The sequence below is a fragment of the Daphnia pulicaria genome, chromosome 1 (assembly GCF_021234035.1).
Source record: "Daphnia pulicaria isolate SC F1-1A chromosome 1, SC_F0-13Bv2, whole genome shotgun sequence".
Taxonomy (NCBI): Eukaryota; Metazoa; Arthropoda; class Branchiopoda; order Diplostraca; family Daphniidae; genus Daphnia; species Daphnia pulicaria.
This window is the reverse complement of record NC_060913.1, coordinates 16,733,895-16,749,904: the sequence shown is the minus strand read 5'-3', so window position 1 is coordinate 16,749,904 and position 16,010 is coordinate 16,733,895. Positions and strand designations below refer to the sequence as shown.

The window sequence follows — 16,010 nt, the reverse complement described above, 5'->3', positions numbered from 1 at the left end:
ATTTGCATGGAGCTCTACGGAGTGTTCCCAAACTTAGGGATACATTAAAAACCTACCCTTCCCTTGAACGAAAAAATCTAAAAAAATTTAGCTTAATGCTACCCATATGGCTACGGCCAAAAATAAATTCGTCGTGTTCCGACGAAAATTGAATTTTTGGGATTGCCGAGAAAAAATCAAAAAATGCCTTTCTCCATAAGGTTCCCTCGAGCGCGCTCTCGCGTTCCCAAACTTTAGGTAGGTACTAGGTACTGTATTTTAAAAATTGGAAGTTTTTTGTTATCAGCTTTTAAAATTAAATAGGCATATCCGCATTTTGTGAGATCTGTACAGGCAATCAATTTAGAAGATTGTATTTGGCTATATTTCAATTTCAAAATTTATGGCCCAATACCACGCACCTTACGTGCGCTTAAAATTCGTATAAATTACATGTTACAAAAAAATTTTGTTCGGAGTTCGCATTTACATTTCAGGGTTTCTTTTTAAATACCCTACGGAATTATGTGCGAATAATTTTTTGGCTTATAAAGGAGATCTTTTTAAAAACGCCCCACGCACATTTGAGCTTTTTGAAGGCCCCCGATCTTTCATGTCAATGCATTTAATGTCTGTAATGAAAATTGAGACCTTCATTATTAAAGCCAATGTTACAAGAAACTACTGTAGATGGAAGACAAAAGGCCCATCGGTGATGATTACCTGGGAAAGTAGGATCCAGACCCGTCTTAACAACAAACTCATGAGTTTTCCCCAACATGGATCAAGTTTTTCTGTAGGCAGTCCAAGGATTACCTCTCTCAAATTCATGGCCCGTTCTTTTTAAAACAATTGGAAAATGGGTCCACTCAGCATCCATCTTTTAAAATCGGCTCTAATGAAGGTTGAACAACAAGGTGCAATGAATGTGTGTCTATTCAAGACGTCACATTTATGTTTGGTTTGCCGTATAAATGAGATTGACTGCTTTTTAGTGTAGAGCAATAGCTACTGCGAGAGATTCTTGGGATGAACGAAAGCATTGTACAACTACAAATCTGGAGAGCATAGCAAGAGCCATTTGTAAGATGTTAACGTTTGAGACCACGACTAATCCTAAGTAGCTAAAAGGGGGCCAAGAACAATCTTTATGACAAGAAAGCTAGAAAATTGTTATATCTGAACCAGTCATAAAAGTCGCAAACTCTGCAGATGCAAAATAATGGAACCAGGGTCACTATACAGGGAAGTTTGCATTGATACTGATTGAATACACTCTTTCTTACATGCACCCACCAGAGATAAGGAGATGGCTTACTCTTTCTAAAGTCCAGCAGTCGGCATTTTGCCCCCTCCCCCTACTGAGAAGACGAATTCGACTGCGCTGCTCCTTTCGGCGAGCTCCGGAAGCTTTGCCTTACTTGGCGGTAGGGGCGATCCTCAAGAGGGAGAACTACTGGGAAATGCTCCATGTTTCTGAACAATAGAATCATGATCTATCCCAATCTGATGGAGATTGTTGTCAAAAATTCTTATCTGCTCACTTCTAGTGACTTCATGACGAAGCTCATCCATAAGAAAGTTTGGGGTCTGGATGATTAGAATGCTAAGTGGCTTTCTAATCCCAAATACATTACAGTAGAAACATACTGCACTGTCATGAACTTCATGTGGAAATACATCAATTTAAAAATGAAGAAATTAAGTGGGAAGAGGATGTCATCTGGTGAAGTCAAAGAGTTTCCTGTGGTTGTGGATGTTGCTGTGTCATCTGAAGACTCTGAAATACTAACAAGCTTTGAAGCAAAATCCTCTGGAGATATCACAAAATCCAACATTGCGTTGGCAGTCGACTACAAGTTTGGTGTCTCTTTGCAGAAATTGTGGGCATTAATGATTCTGTACAAACAAATTCATTAACCGTTCTGGTTTCTGAGTTTAATTCTGACTTCACCTTGCACAAAAACTGCATTCGACATTTTTTCAGGTGGGACACTACTGCAATCCTCATAGGAGAGCAGGAATCACTGGCTTCAAGGCAAAAAGAGATGGCCTCAAATCTAACGAAGGTTTTGTCTGGAGGTGGTAGCTTCAGCCTGACTAGTCACTGTCAGATTGGTCAATCATTACTTCAGTATGTTCTGCTGGGTTGACTGTTTGAGTTGTGTTTCAAAACCTCAAAGAAGAACTCAAAACAAACACAAAATAAATGATCCTGATTTCTGATGGACTTCCCTTTCTTCTCAAGATTGGTGGGTTACAAGTTCAACTTGTGGAGAGCTGTTACTTCAACAGAACTATAGGGAGGACTTAGGCCACGATTAACCAGTTTCCAATAAAAAAAAACTAATGTCAAGATGTAGCTTACTTTGGACACCTCAAATGGAGGGTTTTTCAGCTATACAAGTCATCACATGTCAAAACCGGAAGAAACACGCCAGATTAATTGAGAATATGACGAAGCTTACTGGACTGGAGGCAACAGATAGACTCAAATCATGAAGTTCTATACAAAGCTTCTAAGGACTCCAATGAAGTGCTTTTTAATTTTGCTAAAAGAATTCATTCAGCTGGTATATCTGCTTCACTCAGTGGTAAAGTCAGTTTATCAAGAGTTGTTGCAGCATCTGTGTACATAGCATCCAAACATGTTATGACTCAGTCTACTTTTTGGTTAAAAACGAAAAAAACTGGTGCCAAGATCACCTTGTTGAAATCAACTTATTAAAAGTCAAGAGAATCCATGGAACAACCTATGTTCACCCCTGAGGGCTTTTCCTGACCCTGTTTTCCTTGGGAATTCCCCAGGAAAAAGCCTAGCCTGTGCGGAATTTTCCCAAGGAAATTGATTCCTGAATGTTATTTTAGTTTCCCAGCGTTTTTCTGTCTGCTGTGGCCACAACGTTTGTTTGTTTTGATTTTAAGATTTCTTTCTTACAAGTTACAGGATAAATTTGCCCAAGCTGGTGAGTTTGCAAATTGCGTTATTTATGCTTCTGTGTAATATTCGTGTTATTTTTTGTGAAAACTTCGAAGCACAAAGGGAAAAGTAACAACATAAAAACTGAATCGACTATTTTTTAAAGCCGGAAAAACGTAGATAAATGTGACCAAAGGTAAAATTATACCTTATTTCATTGCAATTCAGTTACTGATTCTAGTTCTACTAGTCTTTAGAGTACACCAAATCAAGCTCGAAGAATATTTTTCACCAAGGTTTAAATACCTTTGTGCAGTTACTGATTCTTTTTCAATTTTAAGGTATCTTAATTGGAAGATGAAATGAAGACACTAACCTAGTAGCCAGCAGAAAAAATTGACTCCACTATATATACTCACTTCAGCATGAAGTAATCTCTAGTCTTCTGCAGTAAGCTCAAGCTCGAAGAATATTTTTCACCTATCCAATAGGAGAAATTAGTAGAAATAGAAATAATTTATCAGTGTATTCCTGGACAGCAACTAAATACAGATTTTGTTATAGAAATCTAGTTGTTTTTCAGTGCTAATCAATAAATCCAGTGTTAATCAGTGCTACTCCCAGATTACTCCTTGGATGAGAAGCGTGAAAGGCCAGTGCACATCTTTTTTTTCCTGTTTCGGTTTCCTTGGTTTTTCTTTCCCCCTTTTTTTAACGAATCCCCTTAAAACTTCTACCATTGCGTTAGAAATAATAAGTTTTTTTGGCTTCCGTCTCTTGAATGGAAGAGTCTCTCTTTGATGCACGTTCGTCCTGCTCCTTTTCTCTCAGCATTTTCTAGTATTTGCTGGAAATAAAAAAGTATTTTAAACTTAGACATATATCATTTTTTAAAGTAAAATTACCAACTCCATTGATTGCATTTCTTCGAGATTTGAAACGAAAACACTCAAAATCTTGGTACTTGCGCCCAATTCAGCCTTCTTCTTAGGGGAAGCTTTAATTCTACCACCGAGTAATTCTTCTGCTTCTTCTGTCTCTCTTGGTGTAATAGTACCTTAGGCCACCAGCTCAGCGTTCTCATCTCTTATAAGCTGCATTTCTTCATTCGTTATGTCTTGGCAATTTAGATTTAGCAGCTCGTTTTCTAGAAGCCAAATAGCTACTTGAAGCTTTGGGCTTTACGAGCGCTCTGTTACCTTATAAATATATCTATGTGATATCATAAATTAATACAATTAATTATATTTCCCTACCCAATAACTCTTGGAGTTTCTCATAGAATGCCGGTTGCTTAAATGGCCCTTTCCCAGTCTCCGATACTGATAGTCAAAATAGGACTTGTAAGTCTCATTCAGCTTGCTTCAACTTGTACGGACGACCCAAGCTACTTCCGGTTTTCTGGTGATTTTAACACAAGTTTGTCGCAGATCTGTTGCTATATGGAAAATAACGTCAGCTTCGGAATTTTTTGTCAGCAACCATCTCCCACCGTTCTTTCATAATTTCTAGTAGCCAGACAGATGCAGCACAATCAATGATTTTTATGACCTTGTGGCTTCTTGCCCGACCATAGATCATTGTCCGTTTCGAAATCAGCTTCAAGAATTATGTCATTGTCGGTGTTTTGTGTGGCTGTTCCGTTATGAAACGGCCATTTGGCTACCACTTTGTCCGGCACAATGCGTACACTTTCAGTATTGGCATGTAGCGCCAAGGGTGGATCTTAAGGGGTCACCATTGGTGTTGCAAAAAATCATTAAGGATGTTGATGTCGAGCTGCTCCGTTGGCTCTTGGCATGGAACTTCGTAGTGCCCGAGAGGCACCTTGTCAATTTCAACAGTCGCAATGTAGGACGATCCTGAATAAAACGACCGAGTATTTATTGTATAAGTTTTTATTCTATGGAAATAATGCCGGGACACAACATAGAAAAAAAGGAATGTATGCTTACATTATTAATCATTGTGCCAGAATAAACATAAAAATAATCGCACTTGAATTTTATGAAGCCATACAGAATGACATTGTCAACGATATCAAAGTCACTCTCGTTCATGGCGAAGGTTTTCGTGAAACTGAGATTTCCACATCATGTATCAGGTGAAGGTAAAAGGTAGGTGGTCAGAAGATGCCCCAATTAACATGATTTCCTTTTTGTATTGTACAAGAAGGTTTTCTTTTCTCGGACTACATAATGCTTCCTTACCTTACCTCCCGTAAAAACGACCATAATGGATACTTCTTGTCAGTTTCTTTTGAGATAGCTAAAATCATGGATAATTTAACTTTTGATCGGCAGTAAAGCGGTTTTTTTATTTACTGTTATCGAAGACCTCAGTTTTGAAATCTGAAAAAGAATCGGATTATGCGGACTATAACACTTTTTCAAAAATAAACCTGCTAACGAGGATTTTCATTATCCATAACATCAGGAATTCCCCATATTCGTGTATCTGTATAAGTATAATTGGTTCGAAAATGAATCCAATTAAAGGTAATGGTAAATAGAAAACTTTTACAATTTCTTTCGCCGTATAGTTTTGTTCATTACAAATAGTAAGCTTCCTGCTGGTACTCCAGAATTTCCGTTTTGTTGCGTGTAGGCAGTGCCGATGGACAAAATAGTTAATAGGCCTACATTACACTGTGGTACAGTCGAGTCTATTGACATGCGCGGGGGTCCCTTACCCTACGCGGGAAAAATGTAGCGTTGCATTGAGTGTACGAGGCACGAAAGATATTTTCCTACCGTTCTTGGGTTTCTATTTTCTTACCCAACCCAAGAACGGTAGGGAATTCCAAAGGAGGAAAATCCCTCAGAAGAAACTGAAGTGGTGTTCTCACTCCAAAAGGCTACAATTTTCTCTACAACTGTGTTGCTGGGTCCTTTAATAGGATTAAAGGTTGCCTGAGTGGGATTGCTTTGAAGAAAGTCAATAATTAAATGTAAGGGAGTCCAAATCTGATATTTTGTTCAGCCCTTCTAATCCAGTAAAATGGAGATGGTTTGCAATGGACTCCATACCTGCATCCAGCAGAGCCAGGAATAGACGTTGGACAAAAGTCTGTGAATCAATCCCCTGGATAAGAGACACTCTTTGTTCCAAATGGAAGATCTGGTAACGGGCCAGAGCAGACGACGCACCAGCGAAGACACACGTTTTTCTCACTTTGATCAATCTTCACGTTTTTTCCTCCGCTGATTGAGTGTATAACGAGAGAAACATTGTGAATTGGAAAGAAGAAGAATACATCTTTTGTGACCCGTAAGCTCAGGTATCATAATTATTGTGTATATTGGCTCAAAGTCTCTTTAAGGTTCATGCAATATTGAACATAATGGTGTCGAAACCCGGGATCTCATAGAACCAGCACGCTCGTTACTTGTTAAAGCAAATTTATCGATCAACTAACTAATATCTTATAATTATAGTGAAACCATTTGTGATAAGTAGACATAATCTGTAAGAACAAGGGAGTGTGATCACAGAGTTGACAACACATAAGTTTGTCACGAACCACCCTGAAAGATATTGGTTGACACAACTTGCCTCTTTCATTCAATTGCATTACGGTTGAAAGGTAAGATGCAAATACGAACCATGGCCTTAAGGCATAAATTAATTATCCCTTTTTGACAGATACAGCCTTAAGGCAAGTAATTGACTCTCAAGAGCAAGAATTCAACACTGACTCTTAAGAATATAAAACTATTGGAGAAAGTTATAGCAGAACGGAGGGACAAGTCAATTCAATTAGAAATAAAGGTAAAAAGAAAAATCGTACGAAATTCAAAATGAACCTGGCCTTAAGGCGTAAATTAATTCCAGATAGAAGAGACGACCGACCAATTGAAACACATCGTGTAGAAATGTCAACATCATCAGGAAGTGAGCTCGACGAGAGCACCTCGACGCCTGAAGAGGCTAAACTTAATCGGAAAACATCACGTAACAAGTTCACGAGGCTTGCTAAAGCCATTGAAACTGCAATAGCACACTCTAAAAGCATTGAAGCCGTGGAATTACTGAAACAATCGCTGAAAGAACATTATGAACATTAATTCAGCAGAAGTAGTGGCTGGCCCAGATGGCGAGGAGAAGGATAAAGTCGAGAAATGGGCCTACGATCTGGATGCAGCCTACACACTCGTGAATGAAGCAGTGGAGACATATGTTGCTCAAACGAACGCAGCCGACGAGCAATCACGCAAGCAAAAATAATATCAAGAGTCCGAAGAAAGAAACGCTCGAGTGGCAGCAGAGAACCACATTGTGCAAAAGCTAAAAGAAGCTGAACAAATAGCGGCTGAGGCAAAAGTGGTAGCAGAGATAGCCAACAAAAGAGCAGAAACAGCAGCTGAGGATCACGCAGCCTCACTCATAATAATCAAACACCAAGACGCAGCTCTTAAGCGCCGTCATGACCAAGAAGACGAAGAGATAGCGAGAAAGCGGTTGGCGGAGGACACCGAGTGAGCTGAATTTCGTAGGGGATTGAGTGCATCAACAACGAACCCCGTTCAGCGAACCACCAACGCGGCACCTAGGACTCCTAATAGACTCTAGGACTCCAGCTCCTATTAGAAACGTTAGTTTCCAGGACGAATTTTCGCAAGTTGACCCACCAACACCACCACCTTCAACTAACCGAAGATACAACACAACCGGAAACGGGACGACGAATGGGTCAACGATCCCCAACACAGTCGATGCTTGGATATTCCAGCCATTCGTGCCAGTAGCTCAAACGACAGGAGGAGGCGAGGCGATGATGACGATGGCCAAGCTGGCCAAAGCAGCAACCTTTGGGGGAGAAGCTCGCGACTGGCCTATAATCATCCAAACCGTAAAGAGCATGATTCACGACGTCTTTCCATCAGACGTACAGCGACTCACGATGCTATCAACGATGCTGGCGGCTCCTATATTCGAGAGGGAATGAGCCAAATCTTCAACACACCACTAGCGTACCGAGCAGCTCTACACGAGTTACACCGTAAATACGACCACCCGCACTTGGTAGTCCGTTCGTAGATCCAGCACTTAATGGCCATCTCGCTCGGCGAAGGAGGATCCAACCTCGAAACATTTTCAACACAGTTAAACGGTGCAGTCGCTACCCTCGATGCTGCTGGTTACGGCCACGAACTGGAATCGAGTGTAGCTTTGGAAGGACTCGTATCAAAATTGCCTACACACTTGCTGGCGAGATGGGGAAGGAACGTAACGCGAATTTTTCCAAGAGTACCCACCCTACGCGATCTGAATGCGTGGCTCGGCTTCGAACTGATGGGAATGAAAAATGTACAGGGCGTGATTCCGCTAACCAAACCGGCAACCCCAACAATTGCTCCCCCGCAACACTCGATTCGTCAGCGGCTCCAAGAAAATGGAGTCGGTTGGACCCGGAATAGTAACCTATCGTTGTATCGTGCGTCAACAACAATCAAAACAACCCAACCAACAGTGAACGCGATAGCTGCAAAACAAGAATTACTTAGCACATGCAGTGTCTGCAATGAAGAACCGGGTCACGCTCTGGAACGTTGCATCCAATACCTTGGAATGTCGGTCGACGACAGGGCGGAAGCAGTGTTCGACTTGGACAACTGCTTCCGTTGCTTGGGGCGCAACCACTTGTGCCGCGATTGTAAGAAATCACTACGATGCGAGATCTGCAACAGCGCCTCACATCACACACTGATTCATGGTGCATCTCGAGCAGCACCTGGACAGCAAAGTCGCCACTCAGAGCGAGGCCGACTCCGTCCATCCTCCAAGTGAAGCCAACTAAACACCGAAACGACGCCGACGGGAAATCACAACGCTCGTTGGTTTGCTGTTTCACCGTATGTGCGCCTTCCCGTGCACAACGGATCAAACGTCGTGTCAACCGTAGCCTTACTAGATCCCGGCTGCGAAACATCACTTATTTCAAAAGAACTGGCTCTTATTTTAAATCTCACTGGAAAACGAACAAAAATGAATTTGAAAACTTTTCACGGGCAGGACCCGAAACTAATCTAAACCGAAACCCACTACCAAATCTCGTCTATGGCAAACTTCAGCAGCAAGCTCACAGTCGATCCGCTAATTATCGTGCCAAAACTTCAAGTCAATGAAAGATTCATCAATTGGAAACAACACCAAAACCGCTGGCCAAATCTTAGGAACGTAGAACTATCAAACTTCGACTGGAGAGAGGTTGGCATTTTCATCGGAACAAACGTTCCTCAAACGGTATCTTCATCTACTACACCTTTCCTGCTTCTCGCATTGGTGTTGGTCAGACTCCGAAAACGTTCTTTACTGGCTTCGTTCGGAGGCTACACTATACGCCCAGTTCATCAGCAGCCGCAAAGAACAGATATTGTCCGTCTCACCCGCGTCCAGGTGGCGTCATTTTCCCTCAGAACAAAACCCCGCCGACGATCTTAGTCGAGGAATAGAAGCGAGCGAGCTGACGGAAGGCCAGCAAAGCCTAGCTGGACCTGCCTTTCTACTAATGGGAGAAGAGGAGTGGCCACAAAGGTTCGGAGGAGGAGCGGTGCAGCCGAAAGACCTGGAAATCATAAGACAGTGGCTGTGTGTTAGGAGGTGATGGTGAACACCGTGATGGCGACGGAAACAGGAGCTGCCAATTCCCTCCTGCCGACGATCAATAATCTAATCGAGTCCAGCACCACACTCTCCGCTCTCAAGCGGTCCGTAGCCGGGTTGAATGCTGCTCTGGGCGAGGAATTAACGCCGTCATTGTTGCGGGCTGGTCTTAATCGCTGCATCAAAATGGCCCAAAATTCAGCGTTTGCCCGCGAAATCGATGCATTGGCCAAAAGCAAGCAAATCGGACGCGATTCACCGCTCCGCAAACTCTCTTCATTTCTTGATCCAGACGGTCTGTTGCGAGTGGGAGGACGCCTGCAACATGCCACTATGAACGAAGACGCCAAGCATCCAGTTATCTTACCCCATCACCACAAGTTGACGAAGCTCATCACCATCAACATCCATGAATCGCGATTTCACGCCTCGACCGGAAGGACACTCTATGAGGTGAGCGCCACCTATTGGATCGTCATAGGAAGAAGAACGGTGCGCCAAGTGGTCAACTCCTTCCTAGACTGTCGGAAGCGACACGCGAAACCATTGGCTCCGGAAATGGCACCTCTTCCCGCCTGTCGAGTTACCCCTTTCCACCCACCATTCAGCAATGTCGGGGTCGATTACTTTGGCCCAATGCACGTTCCAGTCAAGCGAAGTACGGAGAAAAGGTACGGGGTGCTATACACCTGCCTCGCCACGAGGGCCGTCCACCTGAAGCTGGTCAACACCAGAACACCGACTCGTGTCTCATGGCCTGGCGCCGTTTCGTAGCTCTGCGAGGCTCCCCAAAGAACGTGTGGAGCGATAATAGGACCAACCTGACAGCCTGTGAGAAGGAATTGAAACAAGGGCTGGCAAGGATTGTTAACGAGGGCCGACTGGTGGCGGAAATGGCTGATAAAGGCATCAATTGGCAATTCTCCCCTCCATCAGCCCCACATTTTGTTGGATCCTGGGAAAGTTTGGTCAAGTAAGCGAAATCAGCACTTAAGGTAGTGCTGGGCAACACTACGGTAAATGAAGAGGTGTTGCGTACCGTCCTAGCAGAAGTGATGGCCATCCTGAACGCTCGCCCGCTGACACATCTGAGTGTCGACCCGGAAGACGAAAGCCCACTTACCCCTAATCACTTTCTTCTAGGCCGAGCCCACCCACACATTCCTCCTGATTTGTTCGATGAAGATACGCTATCGCGTAAACGCTGGAGGCAGGCGCAAGAACTGATGACCCGGTTCTGGCGCCGCTGAATGACGGAGTATGTGCCTTCGTTGATGGAGAGACGAAAATGGACCTGAAAGAGCCGTATCGTCCAGGTCGGCGACCTAGTACTCATCGTGGACCAAAATGCACCAAGGGGAACGTGGCTGACGGGTACGGTCAGCCGGTTGTTACCGGCCAAATCTTCGCTGCCGACCGGAAAGCAGGTGGTCTTGACCGTCTGGGAAAAGACGACGACCGGTGAATACCGACGGCCCGTCGTGAAACTAAGTCTCTTATGACGCGCCACGGACTCCTCTTCCTAAGGAAAGGACTATGTTCCAAATGGAAGATCTGGCAACGGGCCAGAGCAGATGACGCACCAGCGAAGACACACGTTTTTTCTCACTTTGATCAATCTTCACGTTTTTTCCTCCACTGATTGAGTGTATAACGAGATAAATATTGTGAATTGGAAAGAAGAAGAATACATCTTTTGTGACCCGTAAGCTCAGGTATAATTATTGTGTATATTGGCTCAACGTCTCTTTAAGGTTCATGCAATATTGAACACTCTTGATGCAAGTCTTTTTATTTCCGACTGTCAATTACACTTTTAAATTACACATATTTTTTGTCGAGTCTTGAAGGTTGTAAAAGAGTTAAAATTACTGGAGCTTCAATAGCTAGAGCAGCCGCTTAAAGTAACGTTAAGTCTGCAATTCATCAAGACGTCTTTACTAGTTTCCAGTTCAAGAAAGTTCACATCCCAGAAATTCACGACTCTTCAAACCACATTTAGCTATGAAAGCACTCTATTTTCACGAGAAAGCAATTTGCTCTGGAGAATTCATTGTGTTCAGATCTGTTGAAGTTTATGATAAGAGCCTCACCCAAGCTACCTATTAGGGAGCAGTATGAAAAAGCAAACACAGTGCTGGCATTCTTGAGAGAATTCTTAAACGATCATTCTAACGACCACGAATAATTTCTTAATTTTTTTGTGTCAGTGAAGATAGGTACCATTGGAGGATACTTTAGACCACAGAAAAAGGTTAATTGTGAATCATCTGAAACTACCTTTAACGACATCTGATGAGCGGAAAGGCTTTAAAGACGTTAAATAAATCTGGCAACTTTACATCTAATGCGTGGTGTGGAAAATAATAATAATAATTAAAAAAAAAAACACTGGTGCCATCTAGGAGCTAAACCTAGTGTGTCCCATTTTTTAATTTAATTTTTATTCGAGGATATTCTTTTTGGTTGTTTAATGAGACAAAAAAAATATAGTCCCAAATGATGGTAGGCCAAACTTATTTTTTACCCCCCCCCCCCCCCAGTAGCCTCTGTCCTATTGGGAACCACCGCAAGGAGACAACTGCTCCTGTCTCTTTTATTGCGACACCTCTGAACATCCGTTGGCCGTCAATGTATTTAATTCGGTGAAATTTCCTTATACGAAAGCGAACAAGCGTATTTTGTTAGAACTTTATAATATACAATCGAGTATTAAAAAACACGATATGGTGCATACTTTTGTTGGGCTTGCTTTCGTCGCTGATACCAATACCAGTCCCACCTATTTGTTCTGAATTGTTCAATAATACTTTGATGGTGACGTCACTGCAAAAGAATTCCAAATCAACTCTAGTCTTATGGCTTTATATCCGTTTAACCACAAATAAAAAAAATATTCTGCTCTGTCTCTCCCTCTTTTTTGCAATTATGTAGTTATGTAGCGCTCGGCCTCTACAAGTTTATTTCCTGCCATTTTCTGCAAGTTCTTATGCTAAATTTCTTGAATAAATTGACCCACATGGATTTTAAAACTATGAAACAAATTTGTGTAATAGATAACGTGAAAATCGTGATAGAAAGTGAACAACTGAAGCAAAGCAAAGTAATTTATTTTATAATTGAATTTTATTCATAATATGCATGGTAATACATGAAATTGGGAAATATACACACATAAAATCAAAAAAGGACTTTCGTTGAAAAACAATTGTTTGAAACACTGAAAAACAACTTCTAAAGATCATTTTCAGTATCCTTATAGGCATTGGTGCAGTGTTATTGCAAGATGGCCAGCCGGTGGATTTTTCGTCCACGTCCTTGACTGAAACTCAAAAACAATATTGCCAAATAGAGAAGGAGTTGCTGACCGTTCAGTTCGGTTTGCTAGGACTTTGGCAGTATGTTTATGGACAGAGAGTGACCGTTGAATCTGACCACAAACCTCTCGTGGGACTTCTGGAAAAGCCGATAGCAACTTGCTCATCGCGAATCCAAAGAATGCGGCTTCAACTACAAAAATTCGACTTTCAGCTTGTGTAAAAGCCCGACAAGGAACTTTTCATATAGCTGATACGCTAAGCAGAGCGCCATCTCCACGTTTGTTCACAGATGACGTTACTCAAGATAGTGAAGATCAAGTGCACTATGTTCTTCACAGTGTTATCAGGTCTGGTTCTACACGGAAGCGTTATGCCGAAGCCACGTCCTTGGAGCCAACCATAAAAATCGCTACAAATGGTCATCCAAAAAGTTTGGCCTGAAAAGCATAGCCAATGTCTGGCTGCAGTGAAACCATACTGGTCCGTCCGGAGTGAATTGTCGATTGCGGAAGGGTTTTTATTGTGTGGCAGTAGTTTAATTGTTCCCATGTCGCTTCGTCGTGAGACAATGGATGGCATACACGATGGTCATTTCAGTGAGACGAAATCTCTTATACGTGAAAAATCGACTGTTTGCTGGCCTGGTTGGGAAGATCAAGTGAAAAACATGGTGGCCAGTTTTTCGATTTGCCATTGCCATTTTGGTCCCCACGCCATTTTTGCTGGACGGTAATTTATATGTGATACATTTTCAGACGACCATCACCCTTTTCTTGCTTCCTATACCCCCTCTTTTGCCCTTAGGGCCTAAAGGCGAAAGACGAAAAGGGTGAAAAAGGGGGGAAAAGGAGCAAAATTATCACATATCACATTTAAAGAACCGCCCACCAAAAATGGCGTGGGGACCGTTTTAAAGTTAGGGAGCTAATCTCAACTCTGAAGTGAGATTACGGGGGAAAATTATTATTAAAAAAAAATACCATGAGAATCAGCGTGAAAAACTGATTCTAATGATATTTATTTAAAAGGAATCTATTATTCATGCAAGGACCCTATTCTCCAACAGACAACAAACGGCAGACTTTGTTCTGTTCAGACCAGTAAATGTTCGGTCATCTGTGTTAACCTTTGGCCATTGTGATCGTGCCTTAGTCAAAAGAAAATGGCAACTTGGTGTTGTAAATGTGGTGGGCCCAGAGCCACACTCTTATGTCGTACGTTTGAGTGATGAACGCCTGTTTCGTCGCACATCGGTAATAGAGCCGGACTAGCAGTTAGAATGTCCCAACGACCTCCTCGTCCAGTGTTTCTCCGCGTTCCGGTCGTCGTCAACGCTGCTCATTGATCGCCTTTGGGTCCGTCGGATGGGACTCCGGCAGCTGCTGCCCAGTCTACCATAGCTGAGACGTCAGGTCAGATCGCGGTAAGCTGTCATGTTTCTTCGTCTACTCCAATTAGTCCATCATTTGTTTTTCCGTAAGCTGTTAGTCAAGGGTCTGGACCGGTTCGTTCGACCGAAGCGCCCAGCCATCCCGTTCGTGAATTTTCGGCATCATGGCCTACTCGTTTATTTCTTTCCCGTGTTCCAGTTCGTGACTGAACAGTTTATGCGCCAGCTTCAGCCAGTAGTTATCATCAACAAGCTCCTGTGACGGCCCTTGGTGTTACCCGCTCCGGCCGTAGCTACATCAAACCCCCACCACCTTCTCAGTAAATGATTTGTGTGTTATTTTTATGTTTCTCTTCGTGAGCATTTTGTTTGCTGTGTGTGCTTGATTGGGAGACAACTCGCTGATTGCCTCCTATTCTTGATCAAGCGGAACACGCAAATATTCCGTTTATACGATTGTATCGTCATTATGATTCGCTCCATTTTGTTCTTATTGTTCATTATTTCAACCTTCATTTTTCGTTCGTTTATGTTCATCTCACACCAGTGTTGCCACAATCGCGATTGAAAACTAATCGCGATCAAAATTTCGATCGAATATTTAATTGAAAATCAAATCTTTTTAAATTGATCTTAATCGCGTTCAGAAGGCCAACAAATAATTTCCGAGAAATTTTTGTTTTCGATCATTTTTTGACCCTTTTCCCTTCAACTGTGGGAGTTTTTGTACTCTTACCCGTCTGTCTTATCTCTTTGTTTATTTCGCACATTTCAATCCTCTATACCTATAAAAAACCTCAACAAACTTTTTCCTTCTTTTGATAGATTTCACTAAATAATCGAAAAAAATGATCAAAATTAATCAAAACTCTCAACAATTTTTGTATTCTGTGTAATGTGGATCGTATATTGTGGAAAGGGGGAGATGTTGTAATATCTACCGCTAGATGGACACTCATCCTCCAACCCCAAGTCAAGGCCAGCCAGACCAGACTCAGTAATACACAGACACACTGAGACATTCAGACAGCCGAGACTACAACACCCCATCCAATGGCATTTCCTCGAAACTAAAATATATAGAAAAAATGATGAGATGTTTATAAATACTGTATTAAAATACATAACCATTCGTTCTCCTTGTGAGTGAGAACCCTCTATTGAGAATGATCGGGACATGATACCTGCATCCAATTTATCTAGCACACCTAAAACAAATATTCACAGTAAGTATAGATAAACTTTTTAAACAATTAAAAAATAATTCCAACATTATGTGTATAGAAAAAAGATCTCAATTTGAGTTCCGAAATGATGAAGAGCAGAGTGAAGCTGCTCTCCAGCATGAGTCAAGTGGGGCTGAGGGTGAAAAAAACCAAATAGAAGTCAACCAAGACTCTCTTTTCAAATAATTCTCGTCGCGGTGGGATTGAAAAACGAAATCGTAATTTTTACGAATGGGATCCGTTGAAAGGGAATTTTTATCAGGGACTGGAATCAAATTGCCCTTTACATAATCAAGGGCGAACTTCTTAGCTTTCTTTTCTGCTCCTTCCTTTTCTTTAGGGAAATACATAGTAAAGTACTGCTTTTTTGCTGGATCACTTACTGTTCTTGGTTGCTGACAATCAGTAATGGCCTGATTAGCCTTTAGTCCTACAAGTATTTGTAGATATTCTATTTCAGAAAGACTGAAAAAGAATGGACGATAGGCGTTTTACACTTACGGAATGCTTCTCAGAGGTAAAAACCTTTCATCCTTTTTTGGATCAATCTTTAGAGGGGACGATTTGAA

General features: G+C 42.1%; 1 protein-coding gene and 1 long non-coding RNA gene across 2 annotated transcripts; one reads left to right on the top strand and one right to left on the bottom strand.

The window, feature by feature from the left end:
• The first annotated feature begins 9,520 nt into the window (after nt 1-9,520).
• On the top strand, nt 9,521-10,279 carry LOC124344331. The gene has a single exon (XM_046797854.1). It carries the CDS (start codon nt 9,521-9,523, stop codon nt 10,277-10,279), a length of 759 nt encoding a protein of 252 aa, XP_046653810.1.
• Nucleotides 10,280-15,097: 4,818 nt separating this feature from the next.
• LOC124338320 lies at nt 15,098-15,740 on the bottom strand. Its single transcript, XR_006917713.1, has 3 exons — nt 15,487-15,740; nt 15,344-15,423; nt 15,098-15,285 (listed from the first exon to the last, which is right to left on the bottom strand). It is a non-coding gene; the product is annotated as an uncharacterized LOC124338320 (long non-coding RNA).
• Between the last annotated feature and the right edge of the window lie 270 nt (nt 15,741-16,010).

Excerpts from the sequence above, each read along its gene's own strand:
- LOC124344331 (XM_046797854.1), top strand. The coding sequence starts at position 9,521 with ATGGCGACGGAAACAGGAGCTGCCAATTCCCTCCTGCCGACGATCAAT.